This window comes from Phodopus roborovskii, unplaced genomic scaffold (assembly GCF_943737965.1).
Source record: "Phodopus roborovskii unplaced genomic scaffold, PHOROB, whole genome shotgun sequence".
In the NCBI taxonomy this organism is placed as follows: domain Eukaryota; kingdom Metazoa; phylum Chordata; class Mammalia; order Rodentia; family Cricetidae; genus Phodopus; species Phodopus roborovskii.
In genome coordinates, this window is record NW_026126407.1 from 29,697,653 (window position 1) to 29,711,467 (window position 13,815).

At 42.2% G+C, this 13,815-nt stretch overlaps 1 protein-coding gene across 3 annotated transcripts in view; it reads right to left on the minus strand.

Annotated features, from left to right (window-relative positions):
* The window catches only part of Rnf130 (ring finger protein 130), a 107,982-nt gene that overhangs the window by 29,164 nt on the left and 65,003 nt on the right, over positions 1 to 13,815 (minus strand). For all 3 annotated transcript variants that reach the window (XM_051180824.1, XM_051180825.1, XM_051180823.1), the window contains exon 6: positions 1,342 to 1,438. In XM_051180824.1, coding sequence (XP_051036781.1) covers positions 1,342 to 1,438 — 97 coding nt within the window. The remainder of the gene's footprint in view (positions 1 to 1,341; positions 1,439 to 13,815) is intronic.

Genomic DNA, 13,815 nt, shown 5'->3' on the forward strand with positions numbered 1-13,815 from the left:
CAAAATCCACAGTTCAAAACTATCCACTGTGGCTTGGCAAATAAATGATAACCATTTTTAGTCTCAGTCACAGGCAGAGGGAGACTAATATCATTTATAAAGCTGGAACTTTCAGATTAAAAATTTACTTTATTATCTTAATGTTAAATGCTATTATTAAAGGGCAGCAGCTAACAAAATACCTTGTTTATACTGTAACTTCTCTGAAATTCTCCATTTACTTGGTGTCTTGTTAATAAAACAAAATGACTACCTTTAAAAACAGAGCACACAAGCAAGAGCAAATCAAAGCTCAGGCTGCTTCAAAGCCTAAGCCTCCAGTTACAGCCAGAGGCCCACCCAGAAGAGTAAGAAGCAGCTCCTTCTGTCTGTAGAAGACAGCATATGAAAACAGAGCTCAGAAAAATGGCTGACAAAAGGGCCAAAACCCAGAACCTACTGCTTCTAGGGCAAAATAATTATGTTTAAGCCCCCAAAGTTCTACTAAAAACAAAATTAAAAGCACTGTGTAAGAGATGATGCTTACAGTAACATCACATCTAACAAATCATGATAGCGATCATTTATTCCAGAAGGCTCCATCAAAAATGGACAGAGGACAAGTTACTATTCCCACATTCTGGCCATGTGAGATAGTCTCTGTCAAACTAGTCTTACACAGAGGACAACTTGGCCACCAGAGGACAGTTTGCAATGGTGACTTAATTATTTTCTTTCTATTAAAAGTATATTCTGGATATATACTTTTGCTGACATTTTAATTGTGAGCCTTAACCTTTTACGCTGAGCTATCTCTTCAACTCTATATACCTTTCTTAAGCAAGGAATGCAGAAAGTCTTCAATATTTTCATTTTATTGCACTGGCACCTGACACCCTTAGTGCAGCATACTTGGCTAACATAGCTGTCAAGTTGCTCAAAGTTCTCTAGGGGCTTTTTAGTTACCATCTTCTTTCACTGCTTGCAAGTTACCAACACTCAAAGATATGAAAGGCAAGCTTAAGAGGGCAGAATATGACATCATTTCATATTATACCAAATATAAGAAAATTACTATTAGACCACAGTTTTCTATACCCTATTTCTTTTGTGTCCCCTCAATCAGAAGCACACTCTTCAAAGTAGACTAGTATAATAATTTACATTCTCTTCTCTTGTTCCCCGAGGTAGTCTAGAACTTAGAAGTCATCTGGAAGAAAGGCACTGTTAAAACAAGATCTACATGGCAAAGAAAGCTAGACCATCCTAAAGAGATTTGGTCATGGTTTCTATTATGCCAACTGTATTACATTGCAAGTGGATATGATATTACACGAAAGTAGTGACAAACAGGGAACATACCACAATTCCTAGGGCTTTCAAAATATTAAGTTTGCACATAGGACAGGTACAGTGTTCACTAAGCCAGGGATCCACACATGATTTGTGGAAAACATGCCTAGAAAACAACAGAGAATTATGTCATAAATTTCACTGAAGAACTCCTAGGTCAAAATGGGAAGAATTAGAATTTTAATTTTTTTCCTGTTTTAATGGATCTTCAATGTCCAAGAGATAAGTAGTGGGACATATAAAAACATAACCTACAGAGATTCTCCTGTACCTAATCTCATGTGGTAACAACACTTGTATATTGAGAGTGATGCTTGGATTTGTTTTTGTGCTATGCTGCATATCCAACGCAGGGGCCTGCTGTGCTGCCCAGGAGGGTCCCAAGGTCACAAGTGACAGAAGAGTAGGTGGGACTATGGTGTGCCCAACTTGCCTGTGAATTCCAAAAAAGACTTGAAGAAATCTAGAAAAACGTGTTAAGAATAAAGATAACCAGGCTTTATAAACAAGCTATATTTTAGAAGAATAGCTAATGTGAAAAAATGGAACTTCATACAGATATTAAGTCACAGTTAAATTAGAGTTCTCTGGACAAGTGTTAGTTTTATGGAACTCAACCTAGGTTGAATCTTGGTAAAAGTCACAGGGCATTTAGAACTGTGTTAAGGTGGTGAACTGTTATCTAAGAGTGAGATCATCAGTTGGTGGTTCTCAGCTGAAGTGTTTTAGGGCTGAGGATGGGGGACAATGACATCTCTCCTACTCATGGGAACAGAAAGTCACATCCTCCTAATGGAGTCAGCCACTATGGAAGGGTCTGTATTCTTGGAACAGAACTTGTTTCCATAGGGAGTCTGGAGAGAAGACTTCGAAGGATAGGCAAAGGTCTTGCCCAAGCTCTGGCACCCTGACACAGGAACTTGAAGAAGCTACAACCCAGCATGGGGGTCCTGGAGAGCTGGACTGACACAAGGGGGCATCAACAGTTTTGGAAGAAATGTTGCAATTTGAGTTTGGGATAAAAGACAATTGGAGAGATACCAAATTGTGTCATCACATATCTTTAAAACCTTGCTTAATTTATAATTTAATGTACTGATTACTATTTGAAAATGCAGTTTTGATGTAAAGTCTAAAAAAACTTTTTACTGGGATGACAATTTCATTCAGTAACATACTATACCACAGTTTCCACCTGATGGTATATAGGCTTTATAACCCTTTTCTTTGAAGATCAGAATCAAGATCTTGAAGTCTTGCTTTATCAGCCTAGTCTAAAACTTTCAGATAGGGCATTTGTACTCCTGAGTGCCTTTCTTTAGGGGCTTTATAGGCTGGAAAGCTATCGATCCATAGGGAGACTTACATTTATAGAATACAAGGTGATAAGTCTGTATCTTACTACTTATATGGACATAAGTGAGTGCTCCAGAGAAGGACAAGGGGCTTCTGAGGACTCAGCCTTTACTGAGGGTCATCTGCAGCTACTGTTCAGCAGTGTTCAACTGTGCCAAGGTGGGCTGCAATACAACACAGAACAGAAACAAAGCTGCTGTTGCTGCTTCTTTTAAAAAACATTATTATTTGTGGGTTTGCACACACATGCTCACAATGTGGTAGTAAGAGGAAAACCTTAAGGAGTCAGTTCTCTGCTACAACCATGTGAATTCCAGGGATCAAACTCAGGGCATCAGGCTATCACTCCAGCCCAGAATAATACTTCCTAACCTCTGTGTGCATGCAAAGGTCCCTTCAGATCTCATCTAAATCGTAGTATCTAAACTACAATTACCTAATCTGCATACACAAGGGAGTAGTTGATGGATGTCTGAGGGCTGAGCTACTGCCAGGACAGAGTGGGACAGTTGAGAAGGTGTTCTAACAACAAGATAATGGATTTGGCTGGCTGTCCAAGTAGAAGAGGTCATGTGATCTCTGAAAGGACTGCTTTGATTCAGGAGTGAGAGGTATGACAGTGTGGTAACTGAATCTTAACCAGCAGATGGTAGAAACCCTGGTATAAGAAAGCAGCAGCTGTCTTTGGATAAAGACTTGGCTCTGTCCTGTCTTGGGCAGTGTTTTTGCTTTTCCTATTACTGGTTATAAGAAGAAAATGGCATATCTCCCTTACTTAGTTTATTTTTTCCTTTTTTATTTATTTATTATTATTATTTTTTGGGTGACATGGTCTCATGTATTTCCAGATTAGCCTTAAACTTGAGGATGATCTTCAATTTCTGATCTTACTCTCACCTCCCAAATGATGGGATGACCATAACCATTTTCACAAGTTGTGAAGTTTTAAGGGATTACAACTTGTCTGTTCCTTTGACCTTAAATGAGCCATAAGTGGATTTTTCTAATATTGGGATTCTTAAATTCTTATAGATTGGTAATTTCCACCTGCCTGGTCTCTGACCCCCACCGCCGGTCCTCTACTGGAGTCCGGGCTCCTCCCAGAGATCCACCTATTTCTGCGGGACCACTCTTGAGTTCCTGCCCACAAGATCCTTGACCCCCTCCCCCCCATCCAGAGCCTCTGCTAAAGAGGCCTCAGCTGGAGAGGGCCAGGTCCCAGTGAGATCCACCTATCAGTGCAGAAACATCCTGAGTATCAGCCCAACCTTTGTCCTCTATCACCAGGCCTTGGCTAGAGGTGAGTATGGAACCAATTTGGGTGGCCTCTTCCCTACACCCTCCCCAGGGGAACTCTCTGGGTTGGACCTGGATCCCCCTGCTCCTGTGTCCTGTCCCCATCGAGAGCATTCTTGGAGCTCTGATACAACCCCACCCACCCCCACCGAGAGCCTGCCCTCCCCCTCTCCTGTGCCCTGCCCTGCCTACTATCCCACCACTCTGGTTGAGCACTGGGACAGAGGGTGGAGCCAACAGTCCAGACAACTTCGGGGGAACTTCTGGAAGCGGCTCTGAACATAGGAGACCTTCCTATCCACACGGGACCACCGGTAATTTCTGACCCTCCACCGCCGGTCCTCTACTGGAGTCGCAGGCCCCTCTTAGAGATCCGCCTATCTCTGCGGGGCCACTCAGAGTTCCTGCCAACAGGGCCTCTGCTAAAGAAGCCTCAGCTAGAGAGTACCAGGCCCAGGCTAGATCTGCTTATAGATACAAGAACATCCTGAGTCCCAGCCTTCGGGATTTTTGACCCCCATCGCCAGTCTTCTGCTGGAGCCTGATCGCTGACCCCCATCCCTGGGCCCCTGACTGTGTAGAGACCTTCTAGAGAGCTTGGACCATCTAGAGCTACAGACATCGAACCACTGACCCACCTAAGCCCACTGGGGAAGTACCATAGAGAGAGGGGGAGACCCCACCAACACCTACTGGAAGAAGCTATGGGAAGACGGCAATACAAGAAAACACCTAACAACAGAAAGACAAGCATGACACCACCAGAATCTAGGGAATCTACACCAACTAGAACAGAACACAACAACAAAGCAGAGGAAGCAGAAGGGAACGACTTAAAAATTATCGTGATAAAAATGATAGAGGCCCTCAAAGAAGATGTCAGAAAATCCCTTAAAGAAATGGAAGAAAAAAACAAACAAAAAAGTGGAAGAAATGAACAAATTTCTTAAGGAAAGTAAAGAAAGTACAGAAAGCCAAGAAAAAACAAGTAAGCAGGTGAAGGAAACGGTTCAAGACTTGAAAACTGAAATAGAGAAAATAAAGGCAACACAAACCGAAGGAATGCTGGAAATAGAAAAACTGGGCAAAAGATCGGGAACTACAGACGCAAGTATAACCAACAGAATTCAAGAGATGGAAGAGAGAATCTCAGGCGCGGAAGATAAACTAGAGGAAATAGATTCATCGACCAAAGAAAATAATAAATCCAACAAATCCTTAACACAAAACATCCAGAATATGTGGGACACCGTGAAAAGGCCAAACCAATAATAGGCATAGAGGAAGGTGAGGAAGCCCAGCTCAAAGGTGCCGAAAACATATTCAACAAAATCATCGAGGAAAACTTTCCAAATCTGAAGAAGGACATGCCCATGAAAGTACAAGAAGCATACTGAACACCAAATAGGCTGGACCAAAGAAAAAAGACCCCTCAACATATAATAATCAAAATCCTAACATACAGAATAAAGAAAGAATATTAAGAGCAGCAAAGGAAAAAGGACAGGTAACATATAAAGGCAGACCTATCAAAATTACACCAGACTTCTCCATGGAAACCCTCAAGGCAAGAAGGTCCTGGATAGATGTTCTACAAGTACTACGAGACCACTGATGCCTGCCCAGGCTACTATTCCCAGCAAAACTCTCAATCACTATAGATGGGAAAACAAGATTTTCCCAATACGTATCTACAAATCCAGCCCTACAGAAAGTATTGGAAGGAAAACTCCAGCCCAAGGAAATTAACTATGCCCACAAAGATGTAGGCAACAGATAATCTAACTATACCAGAAACCAAGGGTAAAGCAGGACAAATAAATTCACAATACCACTGCCAACAACAAATCTAAAACAAACAAGCATCAACAATCAATGGTCCTTACTCACCCTCAACATTAATGGTCTTAACTCACCTATAAAAAGTCACAGGCTAACAGAATGGATACGAAGATAGAATCCTTCCCTCTGTTGCATACAAGAAACACATCTAAGTTTCAAAGATAGACATTACCTCAGGGTAAAGGGTTGGGAAAAGATCTTCCAATCAAATGGAACCAAGAAGCAAGCAGGTGTGGCTATCCTAATATCTAACAAGTTAGACTTCAAACCAAAATTAATCAAAAGAGATGAAGACAGTCATTTCATATTCATCGCAGGAGAAATCCATCAACACAACGTCTCAGTTCTGAACATCTATGCCCCAAATACAAAGGCACCCACATTTGTAAAAGAAATGCTACTAAAACTCAAACCTCACATAAAACCTCACACACTTATAGTGGGAGACTTCAACACACCACTCTCACTACTAGACAGGACCACCAATCAGAAACTCAACAAAGAAACAAAAAAACTAACAGAAGTTATGCCTCAACTGGATTTAACAGACATCTATAGAACATTCCATCCAAACACAAAAGAATATACCTTCTTCTCTGTTCCACATGAAACCTCTAAAATCGACCACATACTAGGTGGCATAACAAACTCAACAGATACAAGAGAATTGGAATAGTCCCCTGTATCTTATCAGACCACCATGCTTTAAAGTTGGAATTCAACAACAACACAAATTGCAGAAAACCCACAAACTCATGGAAACTGGACAATGTGCAATTGCACCACACCTGGGTCAAAGAAGAAATAAAGAAAGAAATTAAGGACTTTCTAAAATTCAATGAGAATGAGGACACAACATACCCGAACTTATGGGACACCTTGAAAGCAGTGTTACGAGGGAAGTTCATTGCTCTAAGTGCCCATATGAAGAAAACAGAGGATAGTCACATAAGAGAATTAACAGCACAACTGAAAGCCTTAGAACAAAAAGAAGCAAACTCACCCCGGAGGAGTAGATGCCAGGAAATAATCAACTTGAGGGCTGAAACCAGGAAAACAATACAAAAAAAAAAAAAAAAAAAAAAAAAAAAAAAATCAATGCAACAAAGAGTTGGTTTTTTGAGAAAATCAACAAGATAGACAAACCTTTATACAAACTAACAAAAAAGCAGAGAGAGAACATGCAAATTAACAAAATCAGAAACAAAAAGGGGAACATAACAACGGACACAAAGGAAATCCAGACAATTTTTAGGTCATACTTTGAAAACCTGTATTCCACAAAAATTGAAAATTCAAAGGAAATGGACAAATTTCTGGATAACTATCACTTACCAAAATTAAATCAAGAACAGACAAACAATTTAAATAGACTATAACCTGCAATGAAATAGAAGCAGTCATCGAAAACCTTCCAACCAAAAAAAAAAAAGCCCAGGGCCAGATGGCTTCAGTGCAGAATTCTACCAGACATTCAAGGAAGAACTAATACCAATACTCCTCAAATTGTTCCACAAGATAGAAACAGAAGGTTCATTGCCAAACTCTTTTTACGAGGCCACAATAACCTTGGTACCCAAGCCTCACAAAGACACAACTAAGAAAGAAAACTACACACCAATATCCCTGATGAACATCGATGCAAAAATACTCAATAAAATACTGGCAAACCGAATTCAAGAATACATCAGAGAAATCATCCACCATGACCAAGTAGGCTCCATCCCTGGATTGCAGGGATGGTTTAACATATGAAAATCTATCAACATGATCCACCATATAAACAAACTGAAAAAGAAAAAACCATATGATCATCTCCCTAGATGCTGAAAAAGCCTTCGACAAAATTCAACACCCTTTCATGATAAAGGTCTTGGAGAGGTCAGGGATAACAGGAACATACCTAAACATAATAAGAGCAATATACAGCAAACCAACAGCCAACATCAAACTGAATGGAGAGAAACTTAAGCCAATTCCTCTAAAATCAGGAACAAGACAAGGCTGCCCTCTCTCTCCATATCTCTTCAAAACAGTCCTTGAAGTTCTAGCTAAAGCTATAAGACAACAAAAGGAGATCAAGGGCATCCAAATTGGAAAGGAAGAAGTCAAACTGTCTCTATTTGCAGATGATATGATAGTTTATATAAGCGACCCAATAAACTCTACCAGGGAACTCCTACAGCTGATAAACACCTTCAGCAAACTAGCAGGATACAAGATAAACTCAAAAAAAAAATCAGTAGCCCTACTTTATTCAGAAGACAAAGAGGCTGAGAAAGAAATCAGAGAACCATCACCCTTTACAATAGCCACAAACAACATAAAGTATCTTGGGGTAACACTTACCCAACAAGTGAAAGACCTATATAATAAGAACTTTGTGGCTCTAAAGAAAGAAATTAAAGAAGATACCAGAAAATGGAAAGATCTCCCATGCTCTTGGATAGGCAGGATAAACATAGTAAAAATGGCAATCTTGCCAAAAGCAATCTACAGATTCAATGCAATCCCCATTAAAATTCCACCACAATTCTTCACTGACCTTGAAAGGATAATAATCAACTTTATATGGAAAAACAAAAGACCCAGGATAGCCAAAACAACACTGTACAATAAAAGAACTTCAGGAGGCATCACCATCCCTGACTTTAAGCTCTACTACAGAGCTACAGTTCTGAAAACAGCCTGGTATTGGCACAAAAATAGACAGGTAGACCAATGGAATCGAATTGAAAATCCTGATATTAACCCACACACCTATGAACACCTGATTTTCGACAAAACAGCTAAAAGAATACAATGGGGCGAGGACAGCATCTTCAACAAATGGTGCTGGCACAATTGGAAGATGGTGTGTAGAAGACTGCAGATAGACCCATGTCTGTCGCCATGCATACAACTCAAGTCCAAATGGATCAAAGACCTCAACATCAATCCAGCCACACTGAACCTCTTAGAAGAGAAAGTAGGAGGTACCCTTGAACAAATTGGTATAGGAGACCGCTTCCTGAACATAACTCCAGGAGCACAGACACTGAGAGCAACAATTAATAAATGGGACCTCTTCAAACTTAGAAGCTTCTGTAAGGCAAAGGATACAGTGGACAAGACCAAATGGCAGCCCACAGACTGGGAAAAGATTTTCACCAATCCTATATCCGACAAAGGGCTGACTTCCAAAATATACAAAGAACTCCAGAAACTAGTCAACAAAACACCAAATAATCCTATTAAAAAAATGGGGTACAGAACTGAAGAAAGAATTCTCAATAGAGGAAATCAAAAAGGCTGAAAGACACTTAAGAAAGTGCTCAACATCCTTAGCTATCAGGGAAATGCAAATCAAAACAACTTTGAGATACCATCTTACTCCTGTCAGAATGGCTAAAATTAGAAACACCAATGACAACTTATGCTGGAGAGGATGCGGAGAAAGGGGAACACTCCTCCACTGCTGGTGGGAGTGCAAACTCATACAGCCATTTTGGAGATCAGTATGGCGGTTCCTCAGGAAAATGGGAATTAGTTTACCACAGGACCCGACAATCCCCCTCTTAGGTATATACCTAAATGATCCACATCCATGCAACAAAGACATCTGCTCAACTATGTTCATAGCAGCATTATTTGTAATAGCAAGAACCTGGAAGCAACCTAGATGCCCCTCAACTGAAGAATGGACAAAGAAGATGTGGCACATCTACACAATGGAATACTCCTCTGCAGAAAAAAAAATAATGGAATCTTGAAATTCGTAGGCAAGTGGATGGCACTTGAAGAAACCATCCTGAATGGGGTAACCTAGTCACAAAAAAGAGGAACATGGTATATACTCGCTCATATATGGATTTTAGTCCTAGAGCAAAGGATCACCAGGCTATAATTCACACCACCAGAGGAACTAGAATACAAGGTGTATTCTAAGAGATTCATATAATGTCCCTCACAGAAGGGGGAAGGGACAAGTCCCCCAGAGCACAGGGGAAGTGGGGGGGGGCAGTGAATGGAGAGAGAAGTAGGAGAAAACGAGGGGGAGGAGAGGAAAGCACGTGCGACAAGGAAGGTTGAGTCAGGGTAGGAATAGAAGACAGGAGAGAGAGAGAGAGAGAGGGAGAGAGAGAGAACATAAAAGAGGGAGCCATTATTGGTTTGAAGAGAAAGCTGAACCTAAAGAAAGGTCTAGAGACCTACAAGACTGCCGCCAACTAACAATTTGAGCAACCGTGGAAAGGCTACCATAAATGCCCTTCCTGGATAGTGAGATCAACAACTAACTTATCCATGGAGCCCTCATCTAATACCTGTTGGAAACAGAAGCAAACACCCATACCTAAACACTGAGTCGAACTAGAATCTAGAAGCAGAAAGAAAGGACAAGACCGGGTTGCAGAAACACATAGAGACAGCTGACCTCAATAAGGAGGAGCTAACGGGCCCCCAGACTGATAGCTGGGAATCCAGCACGGGACTGACTCAGGCCCCCCTGAATATGGGTCTCAGCCAGAAGGACTGAGCAGTCTAAGGGACCTCAGACAGTGGAACCAGGATGTATCCCTGGTGCACAAAAGGACCTTGCAGATATATCACCCATGGAGGGATAACTGCCTTAACCTAGAGACAGGAAAGAAGTCCTAGTCCTTACTTCAAATGACCTGACAGATCTACATGACCCCACCTGGATGGCATTGCCCTACATGTGGAATTGGGGTTGGGGGGGTGGGAGGGGAGTATGGTCAGGGTGCATGTGAGGGGGCAGAGAGGGTAAGAGGGAGGGAGACAGGGAGGGAGGGAGGAAAGGAAAGGGAACCGGGATTGACATGTAAAATAATAAATTAAATTAAAAAAATTCTTATAGATTTGTTGATCTAGAAGAAAAACTGTCCCATCCCATTACTGTGTTCCCCTTTGTGTGATTATAGAAGACAATAAAGACTAACTGGCTAGCTCTAGACAAACAAAAATATCTCTTATTTAACTCAAAACCTGAAAGAAATATTTCTTCTCTTTAAAAACAAATGTTCTTTTTAGCTATCACCTGCACCCCAGACAACTACTCCAACCCTCCTTCCAAGACCCAGAGCCAATCTTTTCCGATCTCCACCAATCCAGCCTCTATGCATCTGACCCCAGACCTGCTGTCTTGATAAAACTATGCCCTTGTTCTCTGCATCCAGCAGCCTTGAACAACCCTGCACTCTCCTACCTGGTCACCCTCTTGAACAAATTCTTGGGCTTGCTGCTGTCCCTTCCTCACCTATTTTCTCCACTTCTTCATGATCACTTCCTCAGCTTAGTGTTCTCCATACTCACCATGTCCTTCATCTTGTTTCTGAGCAAAGCTTTGCTACTAAGCATCTGGATCCTTGGCCACCACTATTCCTGACTCTCAGCTGTCTGCTCTGATGGGAAAGTGGGGAAGACAGGCTTGATCACCTCATGAGGCTGACTGAAGCACATAAAACTGTACCTAGAATATTCTGAGAAGCACTAAGGATTGAGAAATGAAACGTCTGCTAAACAGGCAAAGTGGTTTTAATATTCACACAACATCCCAATAAATGGCAAGAACACTTTTGAAACAAGCCTTAGGCACTAGCACATTCATCATGGTGCCATCTCACCGGAGGGTGAATTGCAGGGGGCAAGATCATGAATAGCAGTTCCCCTCACTGTCTTGAAAAACTCTTGTAATAAAAATACACACAGCAACAGAGAGGGGCTAAGTGGTGGACTGGGATGTGCAGAGAACAGTGGGCCAACATATCAGAGCTTCCACCACATCCTTTACTTCTGTAAGAAATGCTGTGAGATACACACTGGGAAACACATAGACTATGTAAGAAACAAAGCCTGCAACACTGAAATGCAGTGCTGCCTCCTTCCTATTCCACAGGGGCCAGAAATAGAGAGGCCAGAAAGCAGTGGGGCTGGGGGTGGGAGGGGACAGCGGAGGGGGAGGCATCTACACTGGAGGTGAGTTGTTTTCACAACTCTGCAGCCTCTAGGTGCCCTGTTAAGGACCTGGCAAACATGAAAGGATCCAGGATTATTAAAGGTCAGAGACAAGAACTCCTTCCCCAGCCAGGCCTGGCAGATGCTGTTTAAGCTGATCTCTCTCTGAGGTGGGGGTGACTGCAGCAACTCCCCAGCCAGCCAGCAGCCAGCTTCCTGACCTGTTTTAGCTCTGGCTGGCATCTTCATGCTGCAGCACTCTTCTCAGTATTTTTACTTACTAAAATCTTGTGGCTAACCTTTAAATAAGGCGACTGTTTCTCAGTTTTGGAGCCATGATGGCTAACATCCAAAAGGTGATCAACTGTAATCAACTGACACAGCAGGAGGTCCCCAAAGCAATGTCAACTGCCATCTGTCCACAATGAATTAGTGTGATAGAGGACAAAAAGAAAAGGACCTGTGACAAAGCAATTCACAAGAGGTTTGATATACATATATATATAGAACGGTCTGGTTCAGAATAGGCTTGTTAAAAATGAAGGACAGACAGACATAGACATCTGGCTATCTTCTGACTGAGGAGAGACAGCAAATAACGAGTCTACCAAAAGCTGCAGGGTAGTATGAGTAAAGGACAGTTTTAAAACAAACTGGAGCCTCAAAGGCTTGAGTATGATTAAATGCTGATGAGCAAAGACAGACAGAACAAAGCCAAGGGAACAGACAGACAATAGATCAAGGTCTCATAGAAAGGAAAAGAGCTGGCAGGCAAAGACCCGGGTAGAAATAGCATCAGACCAGTGCTGAGCTATCTCCTCCATGCTAGGAGGTGCCAAGGAGGGTGTAGAGGCAGACATGCTGGGGACCTGGTGATAGAAAGCTCAGGGAAATGCAATAACTATTCTCTCTATGAAGTCGATGGTCAAGTTCACTTGGCTGAGAATGAGAACAATGGGGTAAAGGCAGTGTTTAAGGAGATACTGCTGTGATGAACAGGGAGGGCCAACCAGGACAGGAGGAAGGTTCTGCTTAGCACTTGGTATCTAGCCAGGGGTGGAACTCTGTCTGTCTAGTATGTTCAAAGACCAGGTGGAAGACAGTGAAGGGCAAAAGTACCAAGCCATAAGAGATGGAGAAATCCAGGGAAGGCTCAGGCTCAAAGAACATACAGATGAAAGAAAGGAGGGGTGTTCCAGGTAGAAAGACACGGAACAGAAACACTACAGTACTAGAGAGTCACTGGCTGGAAATAAGACTGAGAAACCCTGTATAGGTCAAGGTTGTCACAAAAGGTTGCTCAATGGGAAAGGTTATTTTTTACTGCACCCGCCCGAGGATGATAGCGTTGTTAAGGTGAGGGGACAACATGTTCTGAGAAGGCTAAACACTGTAATCTAGAGAAAGGGTCAACTTACCGAGACTGAAGAGAGAGTGACTTTGAAGCCACAGGGAGAACTGACACAGCCAGTGCAGCACACCTCGCATAAAGTAAGATAATGGCAAGACAGTGAGGGGCAAGACTGCAACTGGAGCGCAGAGACATTCCCCGAAGCACGGCAACATCTGTACGCTGTAAAAGCAGCGCACAAACACCAAGGCCAAGAAGCAACTGTCTTATTTCAGCTGCATTGACCTCAGTGGAGAGTGTGACTCTGCGGTATCAAAATCACTCAGACTTAAAAAAAAAAATCACTCATTGATCTGACAGTTGGTTGAGAAAGCTCTGAGTTAAATTGGAGAGTGAGAGATTAAGAGATGGGAGGGAGAGAGGGGGGGGAGGGAGGGAGAAAAAGGGAGAGAGAGTGGGAGCGTGCTCAGAATGAACTTGGAAAAGTCAAAACTTTAGGGATGGCAAGAATGAGAGCAAGCAACCCAGAGTCCTCTATTTTAGGATCAGACTCCCTTGAGGAAGACACTTTCATTTTAATAACAGTGAATGACTTTCCCCCGTCTGCTTTAGGTACCAGCTGGGTCTAGGGTTCCTGGACAGGTATAGGAAGACAAGAAATTTAGTTCTCAGCTTCTTCCTGG